At 55.3% G+C, this 21,707-nt stretch overlaps 8 protein-coding genes across 8 annotated transcripts; 3 read left to right on the forward strand and 5 right to left on the reverse strand.

Annotated features, from left to right (window-relative positions):
* Positions 1-177: 177 nt before the first annotated feature.
* Positions 178-2,251, reverse strand: IE81DRAFT_325577 (purine and uridine phosphorylase). The gene is made up of 10 exons (XM_025514563.1): positions 1,926-2,251; positions 1,796-1,831; positions 1,635-1,724; positions 1,503-1,568; positions 1,365-1,436; positions 1,151-1,297; positions 937-1,070; positions 669-863; positions 485-599; positions 178-377 (listed from the first exon to the last, which is right to left on the reverse strand). Exons 1-10 carry the CDS (start codon positions 1,983-1,985, stop codon positions 342-344), a joined length of 951 nt encoding a protein of 316 aa, XP_025367569.1. The 5' UTR covers positions 1,986-2,251; the 3' UTR covers positions 178-341.
* A 268-nt stretch (positions 2,252-2,519) lies between these two features.
* IE81DRAFT_342731 (hypothetical protein) lies at positions 2,520-5,309 on the forward strand. Its single transcript, XM_025515712.1, has 5 exons — positions 2,520-3,187; positions 3,374-3,536; positions 3,607-3,734; positions 3,799-4,143; positions 4,232-5,309. The coding sequence occupies exons 1-5, from the start codon at positions 2,946-2,948 to the stop codon at positions 4,953-4,955; spliced, it is 1,602 nt and encodes a 533-aa protein (XP_025367570.1). The 5' UTR covers positions 2,520-2,945; the 3' UTR covers positions 4,956-5,309.
* A 179-nt stretch (positions 5,310-5,488) lies between these two features.
* On the reverse strand, positions 5,489-8,518 carry IE81DRAFT_325580 (hypothetical protein). Its single transcript, XM_025514564.1, has 4 exons — positions 7,716-8,518; positions 7,219-7,520; positions 6,140-7,062; positions 5,489-5,978 (listed from the first exon to the last, which is right to left on the reverse strand). Exons 1-4 carry the CDS (start codon positions 8,310-8,312, stop codon positions 5,611-5,613), a joined length of 2,190 nt encoding a protein of 729 aa, XP_025367571.1. The 5' UTR covers positions 8,313-8,518; the 3' UTR covers positions 5,489-5,610.
* Positions 8,519-8,756: 238 nt separating this feature from the next.
* IE81DRAFT_325581 (P-loop containing nucleoside triphosphate hydrolase protein) lies at positions 8,757-13,430 on the forward strand. The gene is made up of 4 exons (XM_025514565.1): positions 8,757-9,930; positions 10,011-12,496; positions 12,638-12,778; positions 12,972-13,430. The coding sequence occupies exons 1-4, from the start codon at positions 9,021-9,023 to the stop codon at positions 13,083-13,085; spliced, it is 3,651 nt and encodes a 1,216-aa protein (XP_025367572.1). The 5' UTR covers positions 8,757-9,020; the 3' UTR covers positions 13,086-13,430.
* IE81DRAFT_325582 (putative CCT3-chaperonin of the TCP1 ring complex) lies at positions 13,316-15,957 on the reverse strand. Its single transcript, XM_025514566.1, has 7 exons — positions 15,451-15,957; positions 15,305-15,365; positions 15,144-15,219; positions 14,437-15,045; positions 14,186-14,366; positions 13,640-14,096; positions 13,316-13,482 (listed from the first exon to the last, which is right to left on the reverse strand). Exons 1-7 carry the CDS (start codon positions 15,615-15,617, stop codon positions 13,357-13,359), a joined length of 1,677 nt encoding a protein of 558 aa, XP_025367573.1. The 5' UTR covers positions 15,618-15,957; the 3' UTR covers positions 13,316-13,356.
* Positions 15,958-17,728: 1,771 nt separating this feature from the next.
* IE81DRAFT_325583 (hypothetical protein) lies at positions 17,729-19,700 on the forward strand. The gene is made up of 6 exons (XM_025514567.1): positions 17,729-18,202; positions 18,294-18,324; positions 18,440-18,555; positions 18,679-18,693; positions 18,775-18,842; positions 18,930-19,700. The coding sequence occupies exons 1-6, from the start codon at positions 17,780-17,782 to the stop codon at positions 19,213-19,215; spliced, it is 939 nt and encodes a 312-aa protein (XP_025367574.1). The 5' UTR covers positions 17,729-17,779; the 3' UTR covers positions 19,216-19,700.
* Positions 19,360-19,898, reverse strand: IE81DRAFT_221968 (hypothetical protein). Its single transcript, XM_025511053.1, has one exon. The coding sequence runs from the start codon at positions 19,833-19,835 to the stop codon at positions 19,503-19,505; it is 333 nt and encodes a 110-aa protein (XP_025367575.1). The 5' UTR covers positions 19,836-19,898; the 3' UTR covers positions 19,360-19,502.
* An 847-nt stretch (positions 19,899-20,745) lies between these two features.
* IE81DRAFT_331650 (hypothetical protein) lies at positions 20,746-21,128 on the reverse strand (the record flags this gene model as incomplete). Its single annotated transcript, XM_025515267.1, has 2 exons — positions 20,746-20,940; positions 21,003-21,128. The coding sequence occupies 2 exons, from the start codon at positions 21,126-21,128 to the stop codon at positions 20,746-20,748; spliced, it is 321 nt and encodes a 106-aa protein (XP_025367576.1).
* Between the last annotated feature and the right edge of the window lie 579 nt (positions 21,129-21,707).

A 21,707-nucleotide genomic window follows, 5' to 3' on the forward strand; every position in this document is an offset into this window, starting at 1 on the left:
TGACCTACGGATCTGCACGCGCTGCCATCGGCCGAGCTGGATGGAATCCGCGAGGTCGCATCTTGATTCGCCACCAACGCCCACTTTGCCGCACTCGAACGGCTGAATCTGTCTGCGTGTTTCATTAGTCTACGTGCCCAGATCTGCCCGTGCGCCGCCAGTCGGGCGCTCCTTTCGGGGGGGGGGGAGGGGGGGGGCCGACAGTCTATGCAATGGCAAAGGGCAGTCTTGTTGGTCGCAGGGCGCTCTTTTGGCTCATCGTCCGGGTGGCAACTTGCACGTGCAAGGAGGGTCGCGAAGGTGATGTGCAAGTGCTACGAGCGACAGCATGTATCTCAGGCTCACTCCCTCGACCACACGCCCTTTGGATGCAGCCTCTGCGATGGCCAAGTCAGGGACACAGATGTGTCAGTCGCGATGGAGCGGGTGCTGGCGCGTGGCAAAGAAATCAAGCAGCACTGAGTTTCTGAATTGCACAACACACCTCTGCAGAGATTTCGGCGGCCACAAGGGCTTCACAGACGGCACCACCAGCCCAGCGCTCCAACACTTCAACTTCCGCGGGCGTGACAAATGCAGCTGTTGTACGATTGGCAAACCTGAAGAGCAAGGGGCTGTCACATCAGTTGCTCTTCTGGTAAACCTGCAACGCATCTCTTGCCACTTACACGATCTGCGCCGCAGCGACCCTCATCTCGCCGTCGGTTGCTGTGTGCACTGCGCGGTTGTGCGATCGGGCCAGGTGAGACAAGAGATAGGTTTCCATCTCGAATGTAGAGACGCCGTGTGCCTGGATGCGTTCTATCAATGCGCTATTGCGATCTTCGAAGAACGGTGTGGTCCGGCCTTGCGAGGAGTAGAAGCTGGCACGCACAGCACATCACATCAGCACCTCGCATAGACGTAGGCGGATGTGGGCCCGTGACAAGCACCCACCTGTCTGTGCTAGCATTGACGAGATTATCCACGACGGATGGCTGGCGGCCGCCAAACACAGACTCTTGTGCTGGAGGCAAGCGTGCCTTCAAGGCGTCGACAAGCGCTCTGTGGAGGACAGCATCCGCCGGGAGCTGGACGTGGAGTTGAAGGAATGATCCGCGCATTGAGTGCTCGTGCCAAGAGCTACGGTCTGTCGGCATTGCGGACTTACGGGCTTTGTGATATGGTAACATCGCGCAGCATCAGCGGCTGGATTTGCAGCGTCTTCCAAGAAAGCATCGTAATTTTGCAAGACGCCGACGCTCTGCAGTGGAACGACGACGCTGCCGATTGGCGCATCCTGAGAAAGCGAGCCGCACTAGGATGTCCACGTTTCGTGGTCAGGGCTGAGAGTTCGAATCGTTGGGGCTTGCTTGGGGACCCACCGATCCCAGACGGACCACAAACATGTCGCCTTGCAGGACTGCCCGCACTTCGCGAATGAAGAAGTCAACCAGCTTGCGCAGGTAGAAAGATTGGGGTCAGACGAGCCTCTTTGGTAACACGCTCCCATCTCGACGTACGCTGAATCCCATACCAATGGAGACCACCGTAATCGGCACACCTTTGAACAGACCTGTAATTGTGAGCTGAGGGCGTGAAGACCTCAGCAAAAGTTGACAGGCTTGCTGGTCGGTCAGTAGTAGAACACTCACGAACTTTCGATGCGATTCACTCTCGAACAAAGGCGGACCGTCGAAATTGGTCGCAATGCGTCTAGCTCGTGTATGATCTCCCACTGTGATCTTGACTCGACCAACAACATCGTTAGCCCGGCGAACCCAAACACACCATACACACTGCCGTACAAACTGACTATTCGATTTGCTACCTCTCCCGGCTTGGTGCCGACCTGCACGAGCAGAGAAGTCAAGCGACAGAGAGGTCAGAGATGCGCAGCGATGGGTACTTGCAAGGTCCAAGCATCCGACATCCGACCAACTCACATGGTACGTTCTGCCTTGTGCATCGCGCGGAAAGTTGGCATCCAGTAGGGTCTCCTTCATGGCGCCAGGGCCTACCCAGGTGAGCCAGCAGGCGTATGTATGCGCTCTTTCGTGTGATCACCAATTGGCCGGTCAAGACTCGAGAAGTGCAGCTGGCGAGCCGTGCGCGCTATCGACCGCGACCGCAACCGCGACTGCGACCACGAACTCGATAGTTGTCGTTTGCTTTGCGATCTCGCGTGACTGTGAAGATCGGAGACTGAACGCAGAGCGGACCAGAAGAGATTGAGAAAGGATTCGTGATTCGGGATGGAGTCGTGAGTGTGGTCGTCAATTAAAGCGCCAAGATCCCACATGCACGCACAGCACAACGCAGCAGCTCTCTGCGCCCGATCCCACGCACAGACCACGGCCGCCTTGCAGGACCCTGATGCTGCGCTGCAGATGCTGCACGTATACCTGTGCGCGAGGGACCGCGCTCTTTCATATATATGTCCATTCGTGACGCCACGGTGACTTGACGGCTGCTTGACCTGTGAGACAAGAGTCGTGAGTCGTGAGTGTTGCGCAAGAATAAGAGCTACAATCACGTGAATCTGAATCTGAATCGTGAATAGCCATATATACCTCTCCCAACGATCGAGCGCCGCGACCCGAGTCCCTCTCCCACCTGATCCAAGGCTAAGGCTAGCTGCAATCGCAAGATCGAATCGTATGAAGCTGTGAGCACTCCGGCTCACCAACGCCATCCGATCCTCGGATGATGCGCCCTGCAAGCCTCCTACCACTGAACCCCCCCATACGGCTCACACGCTTGTCGCGCACATCCAACCTGAAGCTATAGGCATCGGACCCATCCTCAACCGCTGCAAGCTCGCCGCTGCTTTCATCGGCCACGAAAAGGTGTGATGGGAGCGCGAGAAAGTCTTTGCAGCGCCATTGTTCATCCGTCATCTTGATCCGCATGCACGCACGCACCAGCCCATCGGGGATCAAAAGCACAAAGTTCCCTGGCTCAGCATGCCACAAATCTCCCAGAATGGTCAAGCTGCTCAGATGTCTGCACCTACCAAGATGCGAGAATCGGGCTCGCTAGTGGAACCTAGCCATCTCAGCACGTCGCCCAGGCGTCTAAAGACGTGGAAGGATCTGTCTGATAGAAGACCATTACCTCTACGATTCCTCCTCTTGCCATCCAATCGACCTGGAGGCAAGCTCTGTCCCTCACTCTGCGTCCACATAAATGGTCATGTCATCGTACGGTGAGTACTTCATTGGAGAAGCTATCGCGCGGCGGAGATGGTCCCGACTTGAGCCAGACGAAATGGAGTTGGTAGATCTACGAGGATCAGAAGCTCGGCGTGAATGCTAGAGGACTGCTCCACATGTCTTGGCATTCTGTACGCTGACTGCTCACTCTCTTCATTCTTCTGCCATCTACCGCTCAGCATCATGGATCCTGAGCACTCTGAGCCATTCGTATCCCTCGCCGCGATACTTCATAGTGCAGGCCTCACAGTCGCAGAAGGCCTGCTTCGATTTGGATTGCGCCGCGATCGCATGGATTTCGACATGACGCTGGCTGGACTAGAGCCGTGGGACGAAATCTGGGTGAGCAACGTGGTCTCAAGATCTCCGACAAGCAGCTAAGCTCGGTCCTGCGTGACTCGATGGCCTACAGGTGCCACTTGCTACTGCTCGTCGTGTAGCAGAGAGCCTCAACATTCTCGAACCTTTGGCATCCCTTCTCAGCTGGTCTACAAGGCATGTCTGGTCCTTGGATGAAGGCAGCAGCGGTCTAGTGCACAAGTGAGCTCTCAAGTTAGCTACGTGACAGGCAAGCTCTATGCTCATTCAGAGCCTTGCGACGCAGCTGGAAAGTTCCATCCAGCGTGCTGGATCCAGGCACCTATTCTACCGCTTCACTCACCGCCAGCGAATTTGCCGTGATAGAGCCTTTAGCAGCAGGTCAACTGATCAGGACGCTCGTTTCGCCCGAGCAAAGGCGATCGGCTATGCTCAATCACAACCCTCCTCGTTCGGCGGAGCCAGTCACTCTTCGTCAAGCTGATGCGCGAGCTGTCAGTCAGCAACTCGTGCGCTGGAGTGTACAGCGACTCGAGACCTGGCTGAGCGCACAAGAGGAAGACGGGCAATCAGATGTGGCGCCGGAAATGAGCGGGGATACCTTGGATGCAGAAGAGATGGCACAGAAGTGGTGAGTGTGTGCCGGGGGCACATGCACCAACCCTAGCGACTTGTTCCCTGGACATGTCCCTGATACGCTAAATGCCACCATTCGTCAGCGTCGCCGTCAGGTTGCTGGCCTCGCTCGTGCAGGGAACCTCTTTGCGGGGAAAAGAGCCTTTATCGGTCTGTGGTAGTCAGATTACCCTGTTGCCGGAAGAGCTGCTGGGCCACAATGGCTCCGCGCTAGAGAGAAAAGGCAAAGCTACAAGAACGAAAATTCTAGACGCAAAATCCCGTCGTGTATGGATAGCCAAGCTGGACTTGGCCCTGGCTTGTTTAGTGGATGAGCTCTCTTTGCAGAGGGGCAGACATGAACCAAACCTCGTCTCCGAGCCCGACTACGACGAAGCTCCAGGGCAATCAGCTACCCCTGCAAATATGAACGGAGCAGCATCGTCTCAGTTGAACCGCATCGAGGCAGCTCTGACTCGATTGGAGAGCCGTGGAATGTATTGCGGGACAGAGAAGCAAGACTATGATTCGCCCGACGCCACTCACGATTCTTCCAGTCACAGAGCTGCACGATTCGCCCCGCTTGCTCCTGTCGGCGGCATCATAAACAGTGCGCTAGGTCTGCGACTTGGCGCTACCTCGCGCCAAAGCGACAGGTCTACATTTGTGGGACATAGCAAAGACGGCCCTGCGTCTATGCCAACGATGAGTAGCGACGGAATATCGGCTACGAGTCGGACTGTTATAGCGCCAGGGATTGTCTCGAATGAGAGTATTGCTGTGCTCCTTGTGGTCCTCATTTGCGCCGTCCTCTGGCCAAGGGAGTGATCCATCAACTCGACACCTGTCGCGCGGACTCTGCAAAAGGGAGGAAGAAGGTCGCGTCGATGATCGTACTCCGATGCGAGGACGACGCGTGCCGCAGACTAAAGGTCTGTCTGGCACGTCTCTTCTGGAAAGGCATCATCAGCTTTGAGCCTACTCACTGCAACCGCGGCAGCCATCGTCCTCAATTCCCGATCAGAATAGGCTGCCAGTCGGTGTATTCGCGTTCAATATCCTCATCATCACTCTTCCCCAAATCACTTCAGCGCTGCAAGAGCGCCCTTCGCACAACTCGCATAGCCCAGTCGCAGACCTTGTAAAATACCTCATACTCGAACCCTTTCAAGAGCTGCGAAGACTTAGCCAAACGTCTGAGCTGAGGACTCGGGCTGATTCCGCCTACGTGCCATGCATGTCGTCTCTGTAACTTGACCTTGAAGCACCGAGAAGACTCGTTGATGTGGGCCACTGACCAAGGACCCTCCTTGCCACTCGTCCGGAATTGGCCTGATACGATTGAAAAGTGGTGATTGGTATCGCCATCGCAACAGGTATATTCGCATACCCCCAATACACACCTCTTCACCAAAGAGGGTACTCTCGGGCCCACTACCGTCTTTCTTATCTTATTCAAGCCCGAGAAGATTTCTCGAAAATGTTACAAAAGTCCTCTGATCAATCTAGTCGTCAGCTTGACTCCCCAATGAACCTTTCTCTCTCTTCTCTCAAAGAGCTCCTGAGAAACTTGATCCGTAGCGTACAGCTCCAGACTCTTCAGCTCGTTCGATAAGCTGCTCGACAAGGAGCTGCTCTTTCTCTCCCTCTCGATCTCTTGCGGCTCCGCATCTTCCAGCGCCAAAGATTTCGTAGGGCGAGCGAGCGGCCCAGCATCCAAATGACACGCTTGAAGATCTTCGACGAGCAAGGTGCATTCCAAATCTCGTGCGTCGCTTCGATTGCCAAAATTGGATGATCCGATCAGAGTGACGAAGGGATCGGTATTTGCATCGCGGGATAACCAAATCCCTTTTTTGTTTTTTTTTTTTTTTGTTTCACATAGCGCGAGATCAAGCGAGGCACGAGCAGCATGTCAGCGCGCGTGCCCAGCAAAAACGAACGTCGGGACCTCAATCTCCCATCGTGCGCGCCAATTTGGATTGCCCTCGGCTCGCACCTTCCTTACTGACCTTTCGCATGATAAGTCCAACCATGTCTAGTCCATTCCTTCATCCGCACTCCCTTCTCTTCTCCCTCCATCAGCTCCCCAAGCACTCCCTCCCTCTCGGCTCTCTTCCAAAACAACCACTCCAAAAAAGTGTACGCTGGTGGTAAATGTCTGCTGATCCCTTTCGAGCCGAAGAATCCATTGGAGCGCGGAGAGGCGGCCAGGATGTCCACCTTGAAACTGCGAGATAGCCGCAGGATGGTTCGTGTCCAGCTTGGAGAGAGGCAGAAATATCCGCTCGTCAGCGTCAAGGACATGCCTCGCGCTGGCGTGGGAGCAGAAGATGAAGAGGAAGAGGGAGAAGAGATGGCCAATCGATCCATCCACTCGGGCAAAAGATGCACAAAACGAGTCTCGTCTCGAATGCCCAATGGTGCCATCTGCACCAGCGGCACGATCGCAATCTCGTCCCCTCGCTCGCCTGAAGCACGAAGCTGCTTTGAAGTCTTGTCAAACCATTCATGATTGAACTGAACAATCTCCGCCTTGGCCAAAGCGGACCAATTCTTCTCCTCCACCTTGTTCACTCCCCTCGAAACATCCGCAGGCGCATCATCTAGATAGCCCGGCCGCCCAGTCCAAATGACCTCATAAGGCGCATGCTCTGCCCGCACTTCTCTCCTCAGCCTCAACCTTTGTGCTTGATGGCCCAAAGTCTTCTCATCTGCATCTGACTCGACGTCCGAGCTTAAGCGTGGATCGGGATTTGGTCTCGCTTCTGAGCTCTCCTTCCGCCTAGGCTCCATACAGCGCAGAGAGTACGAGTACTTTTCGCTGATGCGCACCAAGGAGCGTAGGTAAAGCGAGAGACCTTGCGCATGAGCTTGATCGAAGTGAACGTATCGATCTTGTCTGTTTGTGAAGTAGTCGGCCGAGAGGTTGGCGCTGCGAGAGGGGGAAAGAGGACAGGAGGAGTGTGAGCGCGATGGAGATCCCAGCTACACGCGTGGCAGCAGGATGTAGTCTTGCAGACTCGGCGCTGCAAATCATAATCGACCACCAGCAAGAGCTTCAGACGATCTGCACGTTCCTCACACTCACCCACTGATCAGAGCCCTGCCGTCCGCGAGGTAAATCTTGACGTGCTGCAATCCCCACCCTTCAACCAGCCTCTTTCCTACCAACCTCTCCATCCACTTGCTCAGCCCCGGAGCTCTATACAATCTCACATTCACCCGCTTCGATCCAAAGTCTCGTACCAAGGGCGATAGTAAGGAAGCTGCTGATTGCGAGCGAGCGTCTGAGGACACGTAGCGACCTTCGCGAGTGGAGCGTTGATAGTCTAGTAGGAATGTGACCCGTAGACGAGGGTTGAGCGTCAAGGCAGTACGTAGGGCTTCTACCTGGTATGAAGAGCAGGCGAGTGCAAAGAGACGCCGTATATCGTCAGCGTTGAAATTCAACGAATGGTTCTACTATTCAATCTGCTCTCGCCTTGCCATCAAAGATCCTTCGAGCATAGCATACATCCCCTCAGCCAGTCTCCTTTTCAATACCACTCAATATCAAATGGTCGCCCTGCGCCGGCCTGCACTCACAATTTCACCCTCGTTGCTGCCCAGGTATAGACTCGCAAGCGTGACTTCCTCCTTGGCAGAACTGATCATCCCCAGCACCTCATTGTAGAATTGTTGAGGCGTACACAATAATCGTACATCTTCTTGTTTGCTTCGGAAGAGCGGAAGACGGGCGCTTTGCGATACGTGTCGCGCGAGCGAGTCGGAGTGTGCTTGTGCTGAGTGCGATGATGCAGCGGATGATAGGTGATGGAGGGAGGAGGGGGCGTGGGTGGAGGTGGATGCGGATGTGCATAGCTGTCGATGGCTTGGTCGAGGCCGAGGCCGAAGCCGAAGAGGGTAGGGTTGAAGCTCAGTGCACAAAGCTTGCCGCTCAGACTCAGCAGCCAGATACAGTCTGCTGCCTAGCTGATTCTGAGCTGGAGCGTAGTCAGAGCGTGTTCCAACTCCTTGCTTCCCTCCACTTTGCCCCGACCTTGCACTCCCAGCCGATACGATGCTCCTGCGTTGCGATGGCCCAGTGCGAGGACATTGCTCGCACAGCCAACAAAAAGCTCCGCGATAGCTGGGATTTCGTAGGCGAAAAAGCTGACCGCACAGGTCGGTAGTGCCAAGCATCGCGAGAGGTCGTAAAGTGCACCAATGCGTGCCCCGCTCCCCGCCCCCTGCTTCTTCGTCGGGTGCCTGCACTCGTGACTATAAGCCCCCAAACGGATGGGAGATTTCGCGGGCTTGGCTCAGTGATGCGACCTGCGTAATTATCTGCAAACCGTCATGGATAGTCAATCGTGATTTGCGATTGAAGAAGTGATCATGAAGGAGAGCCTCATATATGTTATTGCTTCGCAGACCCGCTTCGAGGTCGACTCACGACTCACGACTCACGACTCGCGACTCACGACTCGCGACTCACGACTGAGTGACTCACGACTGTTAATTCATAGCTCATAGCATGTCGTCACGTGACCTCTCCTCTGTCTCATCCACATTCACGAGTGCATGACCTGCGCATGCCTCAACCTAGCAGGCCGCCTCTTGACATCCAATTGTCTGCGTGCTGCGCTGCGCTTTCGACATCACAATCAAGTGTGCAAGCTTCTGCTCTAGAAAGTCGTCAGCTGCACTCACACCATCGACGCTTGTGCAGTGGCTCTGGACGTTGCACTGCTCCTGCTGCTATTGTCTCATCAGGCTCGTGCAACCCCCCCACGCATCCCGAATCAAGGCGCATACATTCGCCTTTCTCGAAGGCTGCTCTCAGCGCCCTTTGCCCAAGAGGATCACGTTGAGAAATCAGTGCTTGCTGGCTTTACAAGACACACAGTGATGACGAGTACAAGCCTAGATAGACCAAGGGACAGAGAGAGGGATAGGGAAAGGGACAGAGATAGCAGGAGGCAAGGAGAAGGTAGGTACTCTGAGCGAGATCATCCTCGTGATCGGGACAGGTACGATGACGATCACAAACACCGGCGGGAAGGGAGTAGACGTCATCGCTCCAGGTCCAGGTCTGGCGATCGCGATCGTGATCGCAATGGGCATCACGAGGGCACAAGCGGAGAGAGCAGGAGAAGAAAGCGGTACGAGGAAGACGCAGTTGTCGAAGAATACAGAAATTCTAGAAGAAGACACGAATCTGGTAGGAGGTCTCGATCGCCCCAACATCATGGACGCGATGAAGGCTCGTACAGCTCGCGCGTGCGATCCTCTAGGGATGACAGATCTCGAGAGGATCGAATAGACGATCACAGGAGACGAGAGAGGAGCTCGGACTCTCACGCTTCGGAAAGGAAGAGGGAGGCAGGTGGCGGACGAGATGATGCGCCCAAATCGTCTTCTAGGCGGTGGGATGTCGATTCCGCATCTCCTACCAGGAAAAATGCGTCGACAGGTGCGAGCACCATCTCGGCAGCAGCAGCCGCAGCAAGTCTTCCTCAGCGTCCCGCTTTCCCCAGCCTTCATCCTACAGCAGCTGCAAAATCCCACGCTTCACCAGGGCCGAGCGGCACCGCCAGTCCTTCCGGTTCCAGTTCACCATTCCCTGCTAGCACTACTGCCGGAATTGGAGCGTCTACATCCGCGGCTGCTGCGCCAACCACGGCACTCAGCGATGACAAGCAGAGGAAGAAGGAGCGCTTGGAAGCTTGGAGGAAAGCAAAGGAAGCCGAGAAAGCCATCGAAGAGGCGAAAGCTAGAGCTGCTGAGCTTGCTGCTAATTTTGCAACGAAAACGCCAAGTTAGTAGGATCACGTAGCTCGCTTGTGTAGGTATGACGAGGCTGACGTAGTTCAATGACCTGGTCCGCCGTCCGCCCAGCTACTCTGAAGCTGTCGGCTGGAGCCACTAGCATCAACACGAGCGGGCTCAAGGCCAGTGCGGCAGTCGACCTGGGTGCGGGCAAGCGCGGTGCTGCATCTGTCATGGACGATATGAGCGAGCAACCAGCCAAGCGTGATTTCAAAAAGTTGAACTTGCCACCCATCGACCCGCTGTTGAAGCCAGGGGCGGGCGGTAAGGTCGGCGCTGGCTCTGATCTCGAAGATGAGGGCGATGAAGAAGAAGAAGAGGCAGCGGAGCAGAGTGGAGGTGCTGCTGCCATGCAGATCGATTCCCGTCCACCTGCAGCAGAAGACGAAGAGGATGACCCGCTCGATGCATTTATGGCCGGCGTCAAGGACGAGGTCAAAGAGGTCGACGCGGCGGACCAAAAACGTTTGGGCATCTCTGGTGGCAAACAGAAACGGCGAGGTTTGGCGGAGGTGGTAGGCGACGACGACGGAATGGCGGCAGGTGTCGGCAACGAGGATCCAAGCGCAAGTGCTCAAGCTGCCGACGAGTTGGGAGAAGCGAATGCGGAAGAAATCATGGCTCTTGCTGCGGCCAAGATCAAAAAGAAGGAGATGCCGGCGGTGGATCACGCAAAGATGCAGTACGAACCCTTTCGCAAAGCATTCTATCATCCTCCTTCTGAGATCGAGGAGATGACAGAGGATGACGCGGAGAGGCTGCGAATGGAGCTGGACGCTATCAAGGTTCGAGGCAAGGATTGCCCCAAGCCTTTGACCAAGTGGAGCCATTGCGGTCTGCCCGCTAGATGCTTGGACATTATCAAGAAACTGGGTTGGAAAGGACCTACGCCTATTCAAGCTCAGGCTATACCCGCAATTATGTCCGGCAGAGACGTCATTGGAGTTGCCAAGACTGGATCAGGAAAGACGATGGCGTTTTTGCTGCCCATGTTCCGGCACATCAAAGACCAGCGACCCGTCGAGTCGCTGGAGGGTCCCATCGGTCTGATCATGACGCCCACCAGAGAGCTAGCAGTGCAAATCTTTCGCGAATCCAAGCCTTTTCTCAACGCGATCGGATTGCGCGGCGTTTGCGTGTATGGCGGAGCGCCCATCTCGGAGCAGATTGCAGAGATGAAAAGGACTGCCCAGATCGTCGTTGCCACCCCGGGCCGCATGATCGATCTCCTCACCGCCAATTCTGGAAGAGTGACGAACCTGCGAAGGGTGACGTATTTGGTGTTGGACGAAGCGGACAGAATGTTCGACATGGGCTTCGAACCTCAGGTCATGAAAATTGTCAACAATGTGCGACCCGATAGACAAACCGTACTCTTTTCCGCCACTTTTCCCAAACAGATGGAAAGCCTGGCGCGAAAAGTGCTCAAGAACAAACCGGTGGAAGTGACTGTGGGAGGAAGGTCCGTCGTCGCGCCAGAGATTGAACAGATCATCGAGGTCAGATCGGACGAGAGCAAATTCAATAGACTGCTTGAAATCCTTGGACAAACCTACAACGTGGACTCGGAGGCTAGGACGTTGATTTTTGTGGAGAGGCAAGAGTCGGCAGATGACCTGCTCAGGGACCTGATGCGCAAGGGCTACGTCACCATGTCTCTGCATGGTGGCAAGGATCAAGTGGATAGAGATGCTACTATTAGCGACTTTAAAGCCGGCATTGTTCCCATCGTCACGGCCACCTCTGTCGCAGCGCGAGGATTGGACGTCAAGCAGTTGAAGCTCGTCATCAACTACGATGTGCCAAATCACATGGAAGACTATGTTCACAGAGCGGGACGAACTGGAAGAGCGGGCAACAAAGGAACCTGCGTCACCTTTATCACTCCCCAGCAGGATAGATACGCCAGGGATATCATCGCTGCTCTCAAAGCTAGCTCTGTAGCTGTTCCTGAAGAGCTGCAGCAACTAGCAGATGCGTTCAAGGACAAGGTGGCTGCAGGCAAAGCCCACGCAGCAGGTTCGGGTTTCGGAGGTAAAGGTTTGGATCGCTTGGAAAATGATCGAGAAAGACTATTGCAAGCTCAAAGGTCGACTTATGGCGAAGCAGAAGCTCCGTCGAACACGAACACCGATCAAGGCGGACAAGGGACCAATGCTGCTGCTGTGGATGATATCAAGGTTCAACGCGGACCTCCCATATCGGAAGAGGAGCAGCGCATCAATGACATGCACATCGAAGTCAAGCGGGGCGCAGTGGACGAGTCGCTGAAAGAGAACAAGGTCAAAGCTCCTTCCATCGACGTTGAGAAATCCAACGCTGCAGCAGCGGCAGCTTCAGCTACTGCAGCTGCCAATCAACCCAAAATCGCAGGCGCAAACGCTACGAAACTGGCGCAGGCACTGGCGCAGATCAATGCGGCTGCTGAAGCGCGCAAACAGGCAGAAGCGGAACAGAGGAAGATGGAACGCAAACCGAAAGATCCCGACGCTACGGAATTCCACGCCGTGGTACCCATCAATGATTTCCCGCAGAAAGCGAGGTGGAGCGTTACGGTGAGTAGGGGGTAAAGCTTTGCGCGATGTTGCATCCTCATGAGGAATGAGAGAGAGAGCGAAGAGTTGGTGAGCAGCACAATGTTGCGATTTTGCTGAAGCGTTCTGTTTTCGCTTGCCCCTTTGCATTCGTGGATACAGAACAAGGAGACGGTCTCCAGACTTATCGAAGTCACCGGCGCTTCCGTCACGCTGCGAGGGCAGTACTACGAAAAGGGAGAACCGTCGGCGGGCGAACCTCCCAAATTGCAGCTCCTCATCGAATCGAACGACGAAGATCGGGTAAGTCTCCAAAGGGCGTTCAGCTTTCACGTCTTTCACTTCGCGGCGAATCTTCGTAGCCTCAGCGAAGGCCCCATCGCAACAACCTCCTTCTCAAAGCCTCTCCCGCGCGCTGACACCCCCCCTCTCGTCTCTTCCCTTTGTTTCTTTTCCTTCGTCTCCCCATCTTTTGGCGGAAATTTTTCGAGAACAGGTCGAGAGAGCCGTCAGGGCTATCAAGGAGCTGCTGCTCGAGAGCGCGCAAGCCGCTCTGGAGCACGAGCAGAGAAATCCAGCAGGTCAACAAGGTCGTTACCAGGTGCTTTGAAAATGGCAAAAAAATCACACAGACCCCTTCCCCCCCCCCCTCCGCCCTCTTTCCTCGTGGATTATCAATTTCAGCGCATGCACCTCGTCATACCGCCTCAGCCCCTCACGCATCGTCTGAGCGAGAGCGTGTGTTGGCGCCACTTGAAGTCGGACAGCTCCGATCACGCTCCAAGCACACGTCGTAGTGTCAAGAAAGCATGATTTGGGTAAAAAATTCGTTTGCCCCCTCTTTTGTTTGCCCCCTCTTTTGTGCGCAGGAGCGAAGAGGTTTACATCTCCGGCATGTCTCCGCCACCCTCTGGCATGTTCTGAACTTGCGGCCCCCCTCCGCCCCCACCGCCCTGCTGTCTACGAGCCGAGACAACGTCGTCGACGCGCAGCAGCAAGGATGCGCTCTATGATTGTGCAGGCACAGGAAAGGGAGAAATGTCAGATGCTTGTGGCATCCCGCAACGCCGAAAAGCCCCCCTCCCTTCCCCCCCAAAGCTCTTGCACCCTCATTTTGCCGCAACGCCCGAAACAACGTCTTCTGCCAGCTCAAGAGACACTCACCTCGATGGCCGTCTTGAGCGTCTGCTCCTTGACCGCAGCAGGCTCGTAAAGCCCATAGGCCTTCATCTCTACGATTTTCCCACTCTCTCCATCCACTCCCATGCTGTGCTCCCCATTAGCATGATGAGCTCGGAGGGCCGTCAAGATCTTGATTGCGTTGCCTCCGCAATTTTGGATCAGGGTGCGCGGAATGACTTCCATGGCCTCCGCCACTGCTCGAATAGGTCCAGCTGCTACGCCTTCCGTCGTGCGCGCCAGCTCATTGAGCGCTACAGAGATCGCCATCTCTGTCGCTCCTCCGCCAGGCGCCAATCGAGGGTTAAAGACGACATTGCGGGCAACCGACATGGCATCCGCCAAATTCCTGTCAATCTCGTGCAGGATATCCTTCGATGGACCTCTGAGCAGAATGGTGCAAGCTTTCGGCTCCGTGCATTTTTCCAGAAATGTAAAGTATCTGCGCGGCCAAGAGCATGATGCGAAAGGATGAGTGTCAGTTTGACGCAGGTCAATGGCGCAGCCCTCGAGACGACGCTAGCCACTCACTCGTCGCCGAGCTTCTCGATGTGGAAAAGTCCGCATCGAGTACCGACATCCGACTCGCGCAAGTCTTCCACACGATTGACGATGGTAGCCCCCGTAGCTCTGGCGATACGGTTGTTGTCGCTCTTTCGCACTCTTCTGATCGCGGTAATGTTTTCCTTTAGAAGGAAATGCTGCGCGAGGTCTGGACAAGACGCGCGATGTTTTAGCAGTCAGCTCGAGTCCGGGCGGACATTCTCCCAATGACTGCTCACCGCTGACGCCCTTTTCGGTAAAGACGAGGTCAGGTTTGTGCTCGATGATCTTGTCGCACAGGATCCTGATCTGCTGCTCCTCGATCTCCAAAATCTTGTTCCAATCCTCCTCTTTCTGGATCTCGATGTTGGTCTGCGACTCTCCCTTTTTGTATTCCAGGGGACAATCCAACAGGATGATCCTCGGCTTTTCGATTCTGCGACGCATCTTGGGATGGGTAATGTCCTTGGCTAGCATGACTCCATCTAGCACTCTTGAACTCTCAATCTCTCCACCTGGAACCTTTTCCACACGCGCATATCGCTTGATGTCTACTGTGCCCACATTACCTCCACTGCCTCCAGCACGAGCATCAATGTCGGCCACAGTTCGCACAGCTTTTAGCGCCAACTTGCACATCTGATCCGACCATCTTGAGACGAACTTGGTGCCGATGGACGTCTTGATGAGTTTCAGCATCGAGTCTTCATCCGCGACATCCACTGGAATAGAGATGCGCTGGATGGTCGAGAGCGCCTCTGCGAGTGCTGCCTTGTAGGATTGAATGATGACGACTGGATGCAAGCCCCTTTCCAACTGTGACAAGGACTGCGCCAAAATTTCACCGGCTGGAATGTGGGCAGTGCGAGCATGGTGCAATGCTTTCCGATCAGACCACCCCCCTTTTCCCTGTTCCGCCGAGGCGCCGCAATTGAGCGAGACTCACCCAGCACCACTACACTTGTCGTCCCATCGCCTACCTCCTCGTCCTGTGCTCTGCACAGTTCCAGCACTGATTTGGCCTGTTTGTTGGGGCATACATAGTACAGAAGCGTATCCCGTAATGAGTAGGAGCGTCTAGCTGCTACACTGGCATCAAACACTCACAGCAGGGTGTCCCACTTCGATTTCCCGCAATATGGCAGCTCCATCATTTGTCAACAAGATGCTGCGACGAGTCAAAAGTGTGAGAGGATTAGCATACAGTGCGAGTGCGAGTGCAAGCCACGCTTTCGGACCCCTCTTCTCCTCACCCTCCCATAGGATCGAGGATCATCTTGAGCATAGCTTTGGGACCCAAACAGCTCCTGATGACATCCGCAACAGCTTTGGAAGATGCAATGTTGCTCTCTTGCGTCTTCCTACCGCTCAACCTCTCCGGTCCCTGGTTCATGACGAACACGTTGGGTTGTCCCGCCATCTTGTGAATGCTGCTACGCCTGCTTTTTCGGTCGGTCGGCGATCGAGTCAGAGAGGGGGTGGCGTGTGTGTGCGTGTATGTGTGCGGGGATGACGAAGCCCTTTTCGTGAGCTTAGCTTATCCAGACAATCGTGAATGCAGAGTCAGAAGAGTCACAGTCTAGTGGCCCAGAAGAGAGTGATGATATCTTGGCTTGACTCGGGTCCATCTTCAATCACGAATGCAGATCGAGCCAACTTCTCAAGAAGATGCCTTCAATGTGAACAAACGCGGCTCTCCTACCCTCCTGCTTGGTCGGTCTGATCGCGTCGCAACGCCCGCGTGCTGAACGCGATTGCGCGTTGCGTTGCACTTTTGATTCAAATCCTAAATTCTTTGATTAATTTCAACCCCGCGCGCGTGCGCGCGTGTTGAAGGTGGTCCTCAGCAGGTACGTGCTGCAAGCCTGCTGTGCTGGGTGGAGAAGGTATCAGCGGTAGCGCAATCTGCAAGAAGCCGGTCGATGTCTCCTCTTTTGCCTCCACGTGGGTGATTTTGGAGTCACGTGGTTAAGAGCTGTTTCAAATTCCTATCTCGTACATCTCGTACGAAGCATGCGGTCCGAAAAGCTGCGCAGGCGCCGCGCGGACGGTCGCACCCCCGAGCGTGCAATCCGCACAGCCACCGAAGGAAGCCCTATAGCTGACGACGCACAAGACACACAGGACACAGCAGTCAGAGTCAAGAGTCACGAGTGCTGATTGACTTAAACTCACGACTGTGTGCCGCGGCATGGGTGCGTGCCGCCAGCTGATATATGATGCATGAGAAGTCACGAATACTGCACGCGTACGGGGCAGTTAGTTTGGGTGCGACTAACGCCCATCAGAAACACCTATAGCGGGCCCTTATTGACATGACATGCCGTTATGCTGCTTACCCATCCTCGACGCTGACTCCCACTCGTGTACCCTTCGATGCAAAGCACGCCCCGTACCTTCTGAGTTGAGTGATCATTAGCCTGCTTCTCGTCGTCCCGTCCATCGTCAAAGGTCGATTGACGTGCAGTCGATCGCTCACAACTCACGATTCGGTCGGTATCCTGCTGATCGGTGGATGCATGCATGGGGGTGCTGTTTCCTGTTATAGGTGCTTTTTTGACAAGCATATATGCAGACGGGCAGCAGACACGCCATCCTCATGAATAAATCCAAGTATCCTGAGCGTGCATGTATATATGGCCGCGTGGACGACGGGTGGTGCTGCATGGTGCTACACGGCTGTCTCCCGCACTCGCACCCTCACCCAGCAGCTCGCGATTGCTAAATGAGCGTTGGATGATTGCGACAGCGTGCTGTAGACTCACAGCACTAGTCGGGTGTGGAACGGTCTTACTACGCAGGAATGATTCATCTGACTGCGCCGTCAGCACTGACTGTGACTCGTGAGAATTCTTCTCTTCTCTGGTCTGCGTCAAAGCGCGCCGCCCATGCACCGGACATAGCATATGTACTCCGTCCACTCAGACTCTCAATCACCGCGCTCACAACGTCTCAAACGCAGAAATTCACGGCTAAAGGCAATCAAGTCTTTTCTGGAGCACCGCAAATGCCAAGAGAGTGCGCATGTTGCAGCAGCAGCAGAGTCAAGTCATATATACTAGCTGGGTCAAGGCGAGACCGCGCAAGTTGCCCGAGTCTGATGAGTGCTCGTCAACTGCTGCAAGGAAACGGCAGATGCAGCGCGGCGACCGTTGAGGTTCAGAGCGCGGCGCAGCGACTGCGGTGCATGGCCGCGGTTGTGGTTGTAATTCACGATTCAAGATTGTGATTGGTGCACCTTGAAGGCACGGCTTGCGGTACCATGTGAGTCGAGGGTGTGAGTCACGAGTGCCTCGTCGTTGCTCGTTGTTGCTCGATCGTTTGTTGCGACCGGACCGAGAATTGCGCGCCTGCACGATCGATCAATTCCATCATCGTCCTGCGCCTGCGGCGGCGGTGCACAGCACACAGATGTGCAAAAGCGGCGGCTGAGCTGAGAGAGACGCACGGCTCAATGAAGCTGCTCAAAATTGTGATTGTTCTCCTCGGCTTGGTCCCCTTATATAGCGAATGGCATAGCGGCCGGTGAATCACGAAAACTTTTACGTTTTGCCAAAATCTCATTTAAGTGTGCCGGGTGCGATGTGCAACCTGGCCCTTCACCTTCTCGTGTCCCTCGTGTCTCTCTCTCCCTCTCTCTCCAAGCCGCAGATCTCGTCGCACCTCTCTTTGCCCGTCGGCCCTCTTCCGTCACACCCTCCACCGCCTTACTTGGCATTTCGTCTTGACTCCCGCTCTGCTCCAACAGGCCCATCACACGTCGATCATCACACCTCGACCTCACCTTCTTTGCCCTCAGACCAAACAACAAGGCTCACCAGTCGATTCGATCTGCGCTACTTCACATTTCAGCGTTCATCATCTTGCTCCTACCCAACCAACTCGCTGTGCAAGATGAAGCTGTCCAGCATGATCCTCAGCTTTGCCTTGCTGGCTGTGCTTGGTCTTGTGAACTCGCTTTCTGTTGACTTTCCTGCCTCTGCCAAGGGTGACGGGTACTGGGTAGTGAGTGATCAGTGTCGCACTCGCTGGCTTGAGAGGATCAAGTGAGCGAAGAGAGCTGGCGCGAGGCGATGCTAACGCGTTCCACATCCAGGCCAACGCCACCAACACGCTCAACTGGCGGGGTGAGTGCGAAGGAATTGGCACTGGCATGCACAAGCGCTTCACGCAATCGATCTAGGAGACGCAACGCTGACGTGTGGCCCCCCATCATCCATCACCACCTCGTTTGGTCCTCAGCCAACGCGAGTGATCCCGAGTACTTTAGCGTTCAGCTGCTCAACTCCAACTCTAGCAGCCTCAATGGCAACTTTCAGATCGCCAATGCTATCAGCACTGCCAACGGATCAGCTCAGGTGAGGACTTGCACACCGACGCTGGATTCGGATGCTGCCTTCCAGCTGGTCCGAGTTAGGGGGCCAGCCGTAAGCGAGCTATGGCTGAGTGTATGCTTCTTGACTCTTCCTTGCCTTGTTTAGATCTTCATCGACAACGTGAGTTGCCGAAATGTACGCCATGTTGAGCGCTTTGCCATCCTTGCTGACCCTCGTGCGCCCTCGCTGCCATGCGCACAGATTCCATCCGGCTCTTACACCCTTTTGCTCGTCAATGCCAGCAAGTACAGTCTCAACAAGCCACAAGTGTGCGTCAGTCTGACCTCCTTTCCCCCTTGGCGTGTGCTGATGATGACGTCTCGAGCTGACCAGCTACCTCGTGCGCTCGACTTTAGCTTTTCCACTTCCTTGCCTTTCCAGTTGAAGCCAAAGGGTACTGAAAAGGCCAATGCCAACCCTTACGCCACCGCATACAGCCACGATGGCTCGTCGTCCACCACTACCACGAACGCAAACGGTCAGACGGTCAACAACGACGCTTTGGACTCGGCCAATGCTGCGGGAAATGGCACTTCATCGAACAGCAACGCTCATCAAGACGCTGCATTGCACCAAGCTCCTGCCATCCGAGCTTCCGTGCTCATTGCGCTCGTCGCGACCGGAGTCGCTCTTCTGGCCTGATGGGATTAGGGATGGCGGGGGGTTTGGAACAGTCGGCGCATGCATGCCGATTGCACGTCGTCCTTGATCCATCCGCACATGATCCTTTCGCTCTCGTCTATCTACCAAAGTGCCAGTCGAGAGGGCTCGTTGGCCCCTATCGTTTCGCTCGCCGAGAGCAATCCCCCCCGCCCCCGACTCAGCGTCCGCCCATTTTGCACGTCATATGGACCTTTCTTCTCCTGCTCCGCTGACCTCAAGAGCGTAGCAAGCGAGCAAGCAAGCAAGCACGCAAGCAAGCATTGAACTTATCGCCTTGTCAGTGCCTGCTGTTGTGCGTGCTCGTCTTGTGAGAATGGACGAGGGATGTGGGAGGCTGAAGAGGTCGTTTGAAAGGGTTCAGAATGTTTGGGGAAAGCTTGCATGCGATTTCCCCCCCCCACTCCTCCCCGGCGCCCCCGATCTGCTGCATACACTAATCCATGAGACCAATCGAGAGCATCGGGCAAGGCAGTAAGTAGCAGTAGAAGCGATCGAGTAATCATGGTCGTTGTTTTGCTGCCGCGCGGCCGACCTCTTGCGGGTGTGGGCGCGTGATGCAGCAGGAAGCATCCCCTGCTGGACATGCATGCTGCATGCATGCATGCATGCACGCAGTCAGGAGCAGGAGCAGGACCATGGATGGGGCTGCATGGCCATCAAGGACTTCGCGATTCGCGATTGAGTGATTCGCGATTGCTTCTTGATTGAGCTGGCGTGGGCGTGGGCGTGCGGGGCACGGCCGTCGGATATGGGCCGGGGAGGTCGTGAGTGATGGAGAACACGTGCGCGCCCCGCCCCGCCCCGCCCCGGGCCGCAGGTTTGGGGGGGATATTCAGCAAGGGGCCAGTCAAGAGTCAAGAAGTATTCATCTTGTCTGCAACGTAGACAGGCGCCAAACAACTTCATCATGAATTTGATTCAAATTATACCAGGGAATCAAGTATCATCATCAATCAGAATCAAATCGTGAATCGTGAATGCAGAATCAAGATCGAAATCCGCTAATCAAACCTTTTTTCAAGACAGACAAAAAGGAAAAAAAAAAAAAGATGCCCCCCCTCCCGCCCGCGTAAAATTTCATTCTTGATTTCCTCCCCGCTGCCTCTTTTTTTTTACTTCTTGGGGGGGATGGGAAGGGTTTGTTTTTTCCCCTCTCCCTGCTGCTGCCAGGTCCACGTCCGCGTGCGCGTGCGCGGTGGACGGGGGGTCTGCAAAGTCGTGCGTTTTTTTTGCACCGCCTCATCGAGGGAGAAGAAAAAAAAACCCATGCAACAGTATTCAAATCCGGGGGCGGGAGAGTTTGCCCCTTCTTAATTGTTCACCCCCATTTTGATCTTTTGAAGTCTTGAGTGAAGCTTGCTTGAAAACAGAGCTAGAACAGCTAGCGTGCAGATTCGAATATTAACGATTCTGATTCAATTGTTAATTGATTCTTGAGTCTTGATTGCGAGCCAGCAGCAGCAGCAGCAGCAGCTATATAGCCACATGCATGCTCCTTCCCACGCGCGACTAGCCTTGCGCTGATGCTGATGCTGCTGCTGCTGGATAGCTTGCTCGCTGCACGGTACGGTACGGCACGGCACGCGATCGATCGAGCAAGCCGAGCCGAGCCTTTCGCTCCAGCTCATGCAGCCTGCATATGATGCTGTGTGCGTGCGCGTGCGCGTGCGCGTGTGTGTTGCGGCGAGCACGCAAGCTGCTGGGCTGGATGCAGCCAGTCAAAAATCAAGAATATTTTGTTGGCGCGGACCGCAATTGCAACGCACTCGTGACTTGCGCGCAGCATGGCGCTGCGCAAAGAGAAGCACGGATGGGCACCGAACCGGCACCAGCACCAGCACCAGCACCAGCCACGAGCACCAGCCACGAGCACCAGCCACGAGCACGAGCATGGCGAGCGGGGCGGGGTGGCGAGCGGGGCGGGGGGGCGGGGGTGAAGCCGTTGCGCGACGATGCTTTTCGCTTCCTGGCGGATGGCGGGCCGAGACGAGCCCAAAAATCTTGATGAGAAGGGGGGCCGGGGCCGGGCTGCTGCATGCTAGCTGCTGCTGGCGATTCTGATTCTGATTCTGATTCTGATTCTGATGATTTTGCGTGCATGCAGCCAGCCGCAAGTCATTCATTCATTCATTCATGTTTGACCACGCGATCGAGCGAGTTCGAGTGCGAGTGCGAGTGCAAGTCCGGCATACAGCAAGGGTTGATGGATGCTTTCACCAGTCTTAACACCACCTTGCCCCCCCCCCTATTTTTCAGCAAAAGTGTTCTTGACCCCAGACCGCGCAACTAGCTACTCCCTTGCTACTCGCGCCTGTACTCCGCTCGTGTTCATCAGCGCAGCGGACCGTCGGACTAGGAGCGAACAGCATCGCTCCTGCTACCACTCCATCGTCAGCAGCAGCAGCAGCAGCTAGTAGGAGCCCATTTGCACAGCTTTGATCTGCCTCTTCGCTTCCCTCCGACACCTTCAA

This window comes from Ceraceosorus guamensis (assembly GCF_003144195.1).
Source record: "Ceraceosorus guamensis strain MCA 4658 unplaced genomic scaffold IE81scaffold_68, whole genome shotgun sequence".
Taxonomy (NCBI): Eukaryota; Fungi; Basidiomycota; class Exobasidiomycetes; order Ceraceosorales; family Ceraceosoraceae; genus Ceraceosorus; species Ceraceosorus guamensis.

Excerpts from the sequence above, each read along its gene's own strand:
- IE81DRAFT_325577 (XM_025514563.1), bottom strand. The coding sequence starts at position 1,985 with ATGAAGGAGACCCTACTGGATGCCAACTTTCCGCGCGATGCACAAGGC. Across the intron at positions 1,437-1,502 it reads CCATTGGTATGGGATTCAGC|CTGGTTGACTTCTTCATTCG; the intron begins GTACGTCGAGAT and ends TACCTGCGCAAG. Across the intron at positions 1,071-1,150 it reads GTTACCATATCACAAAGCCC|CTCCCGGCGGATGCTGTCCT; the intron begins GTAAGTCCGCAA and ends CTCCACGTCCAG.
- IE81DRAFT_342731 (XM_025515712.1), top strand. The coding sequence starts at position 2,946 with ATGCCACAAATCTCCCAGAATGGTCAAGCTGCTCAGATGTCTGCACCT. Across the intron at positions 3,735-3,798 it reads AGCAGCGGTCTAGTGCACAA|CTGGAAAGTTCCATCCAGCG; the intron begins GTGAGCTCTCAA and ends CTTGCGACGCAG. Across the intron at positions 4,144-4,231 it reads GAAGAGATGGCACAGAAGTG|CGTCGCCGTCAGGTTGCTGG; the intron begins GTGAGTGTGTGC and ends ACCATTCGTCAG.
- IE81DRAFT_325580 (XM_025514564.1), bottom strand. The coding sequence starts at position 8,312 with ATGCTTGGCACTACCGACCTGTGCGGTCAGCTTTTTCGCCTACGAAAT. Across the intron at positions 7,521-7,715 it reads GCAGCAACGAGGGTGAAATT|GTAGAAGCCCTACGTACTGC; the intron begins GTGAGTGCAGGC and ends TCTTCATACCAG. Across the intron at positions 7,063-7,218 it reads GGCAGGGCTCTGATCAGTGG|CGCCAACCTCTCGGCCGACT; the intron begins GTGAGTGTGAGG and ends CCCCTCTCGCAG.
- IE81DRAFT_325581 (XM_025514565.1), top strand. The coding sequence starts at position 9,021 with ATGACGAGTACAAGCCTAGATAGACCAAGGGACAGAGAGAGGGATAGG. Across the intron at positions 12,497-12,637 it reads AAGCGAGGTGGAGCGTTACG|AACAAGGAGACGGTCTCCAG; the intron begins GTGAGTAGGGGG and ends TCGTGGATACAG. Across the intron at positions 12,779-12,971 it reads AATCGAACGACGAAGATCGG|GTCGAGAGAGCCGTCAGGGC; the intron begins GTAAGTCTCCAA and ends TTTCGAGAACAG.
- IE81DRAFT_325582 (XM_025514566.1), bottom strand. The coding sequence starts at position 15,617 with ATGGCGGGACAACCCAACGTGTTCGTCATGAACCAGGGACCGGAGAGG. Across the intron at positions 15,220-15,304 it reads TCGAAGTGGGACACCCTGCT|GCCAAATCAGTGCTGGAACT; the intron begins GTGAGTGTTTGA and ends CCCAACAAACAG. Across the intron at positions 14,367-14,436 it reads TACCGAAAAGGGCGTCAGCG|ACCTCGCGCAGCATTTCCTT; the intron begins GTGAGCAGTCAT and ends CGTCTTGTCCAG.
- IE81DRAFT_325583 (XM_025514567.1), top strand. The coding sequence starts at position 17,780 with ATGTGCAACCTGGCCCTTCACCTTCTCGTGTCCCTCGTGTCTCTCTCT. Across the intron at positions 18,203-18,293 it reads AGGGTGACGGGTACTGGGTA|GCCAACGCCACCAACACGCT; the intron begins GTGAGTGATCAG and ends TTCCACATCCAG. Across the intron at positions 18,843-18,929 it reads AGTCTCAACAAGCCACAAGT|CTTTTCCACTTCCTTGCCTT; the intron begins GTGCGTCAGTCT and ends GCTCGACTTTAG.
- IE81DRAFT_221968 (XM_025511053.1), bottom strand. The coding sequence starts at position 19,835 with ATGCATGCAGCATGCATGTCCAGCAGGGGATGCTTCCTGCTGCATCAC.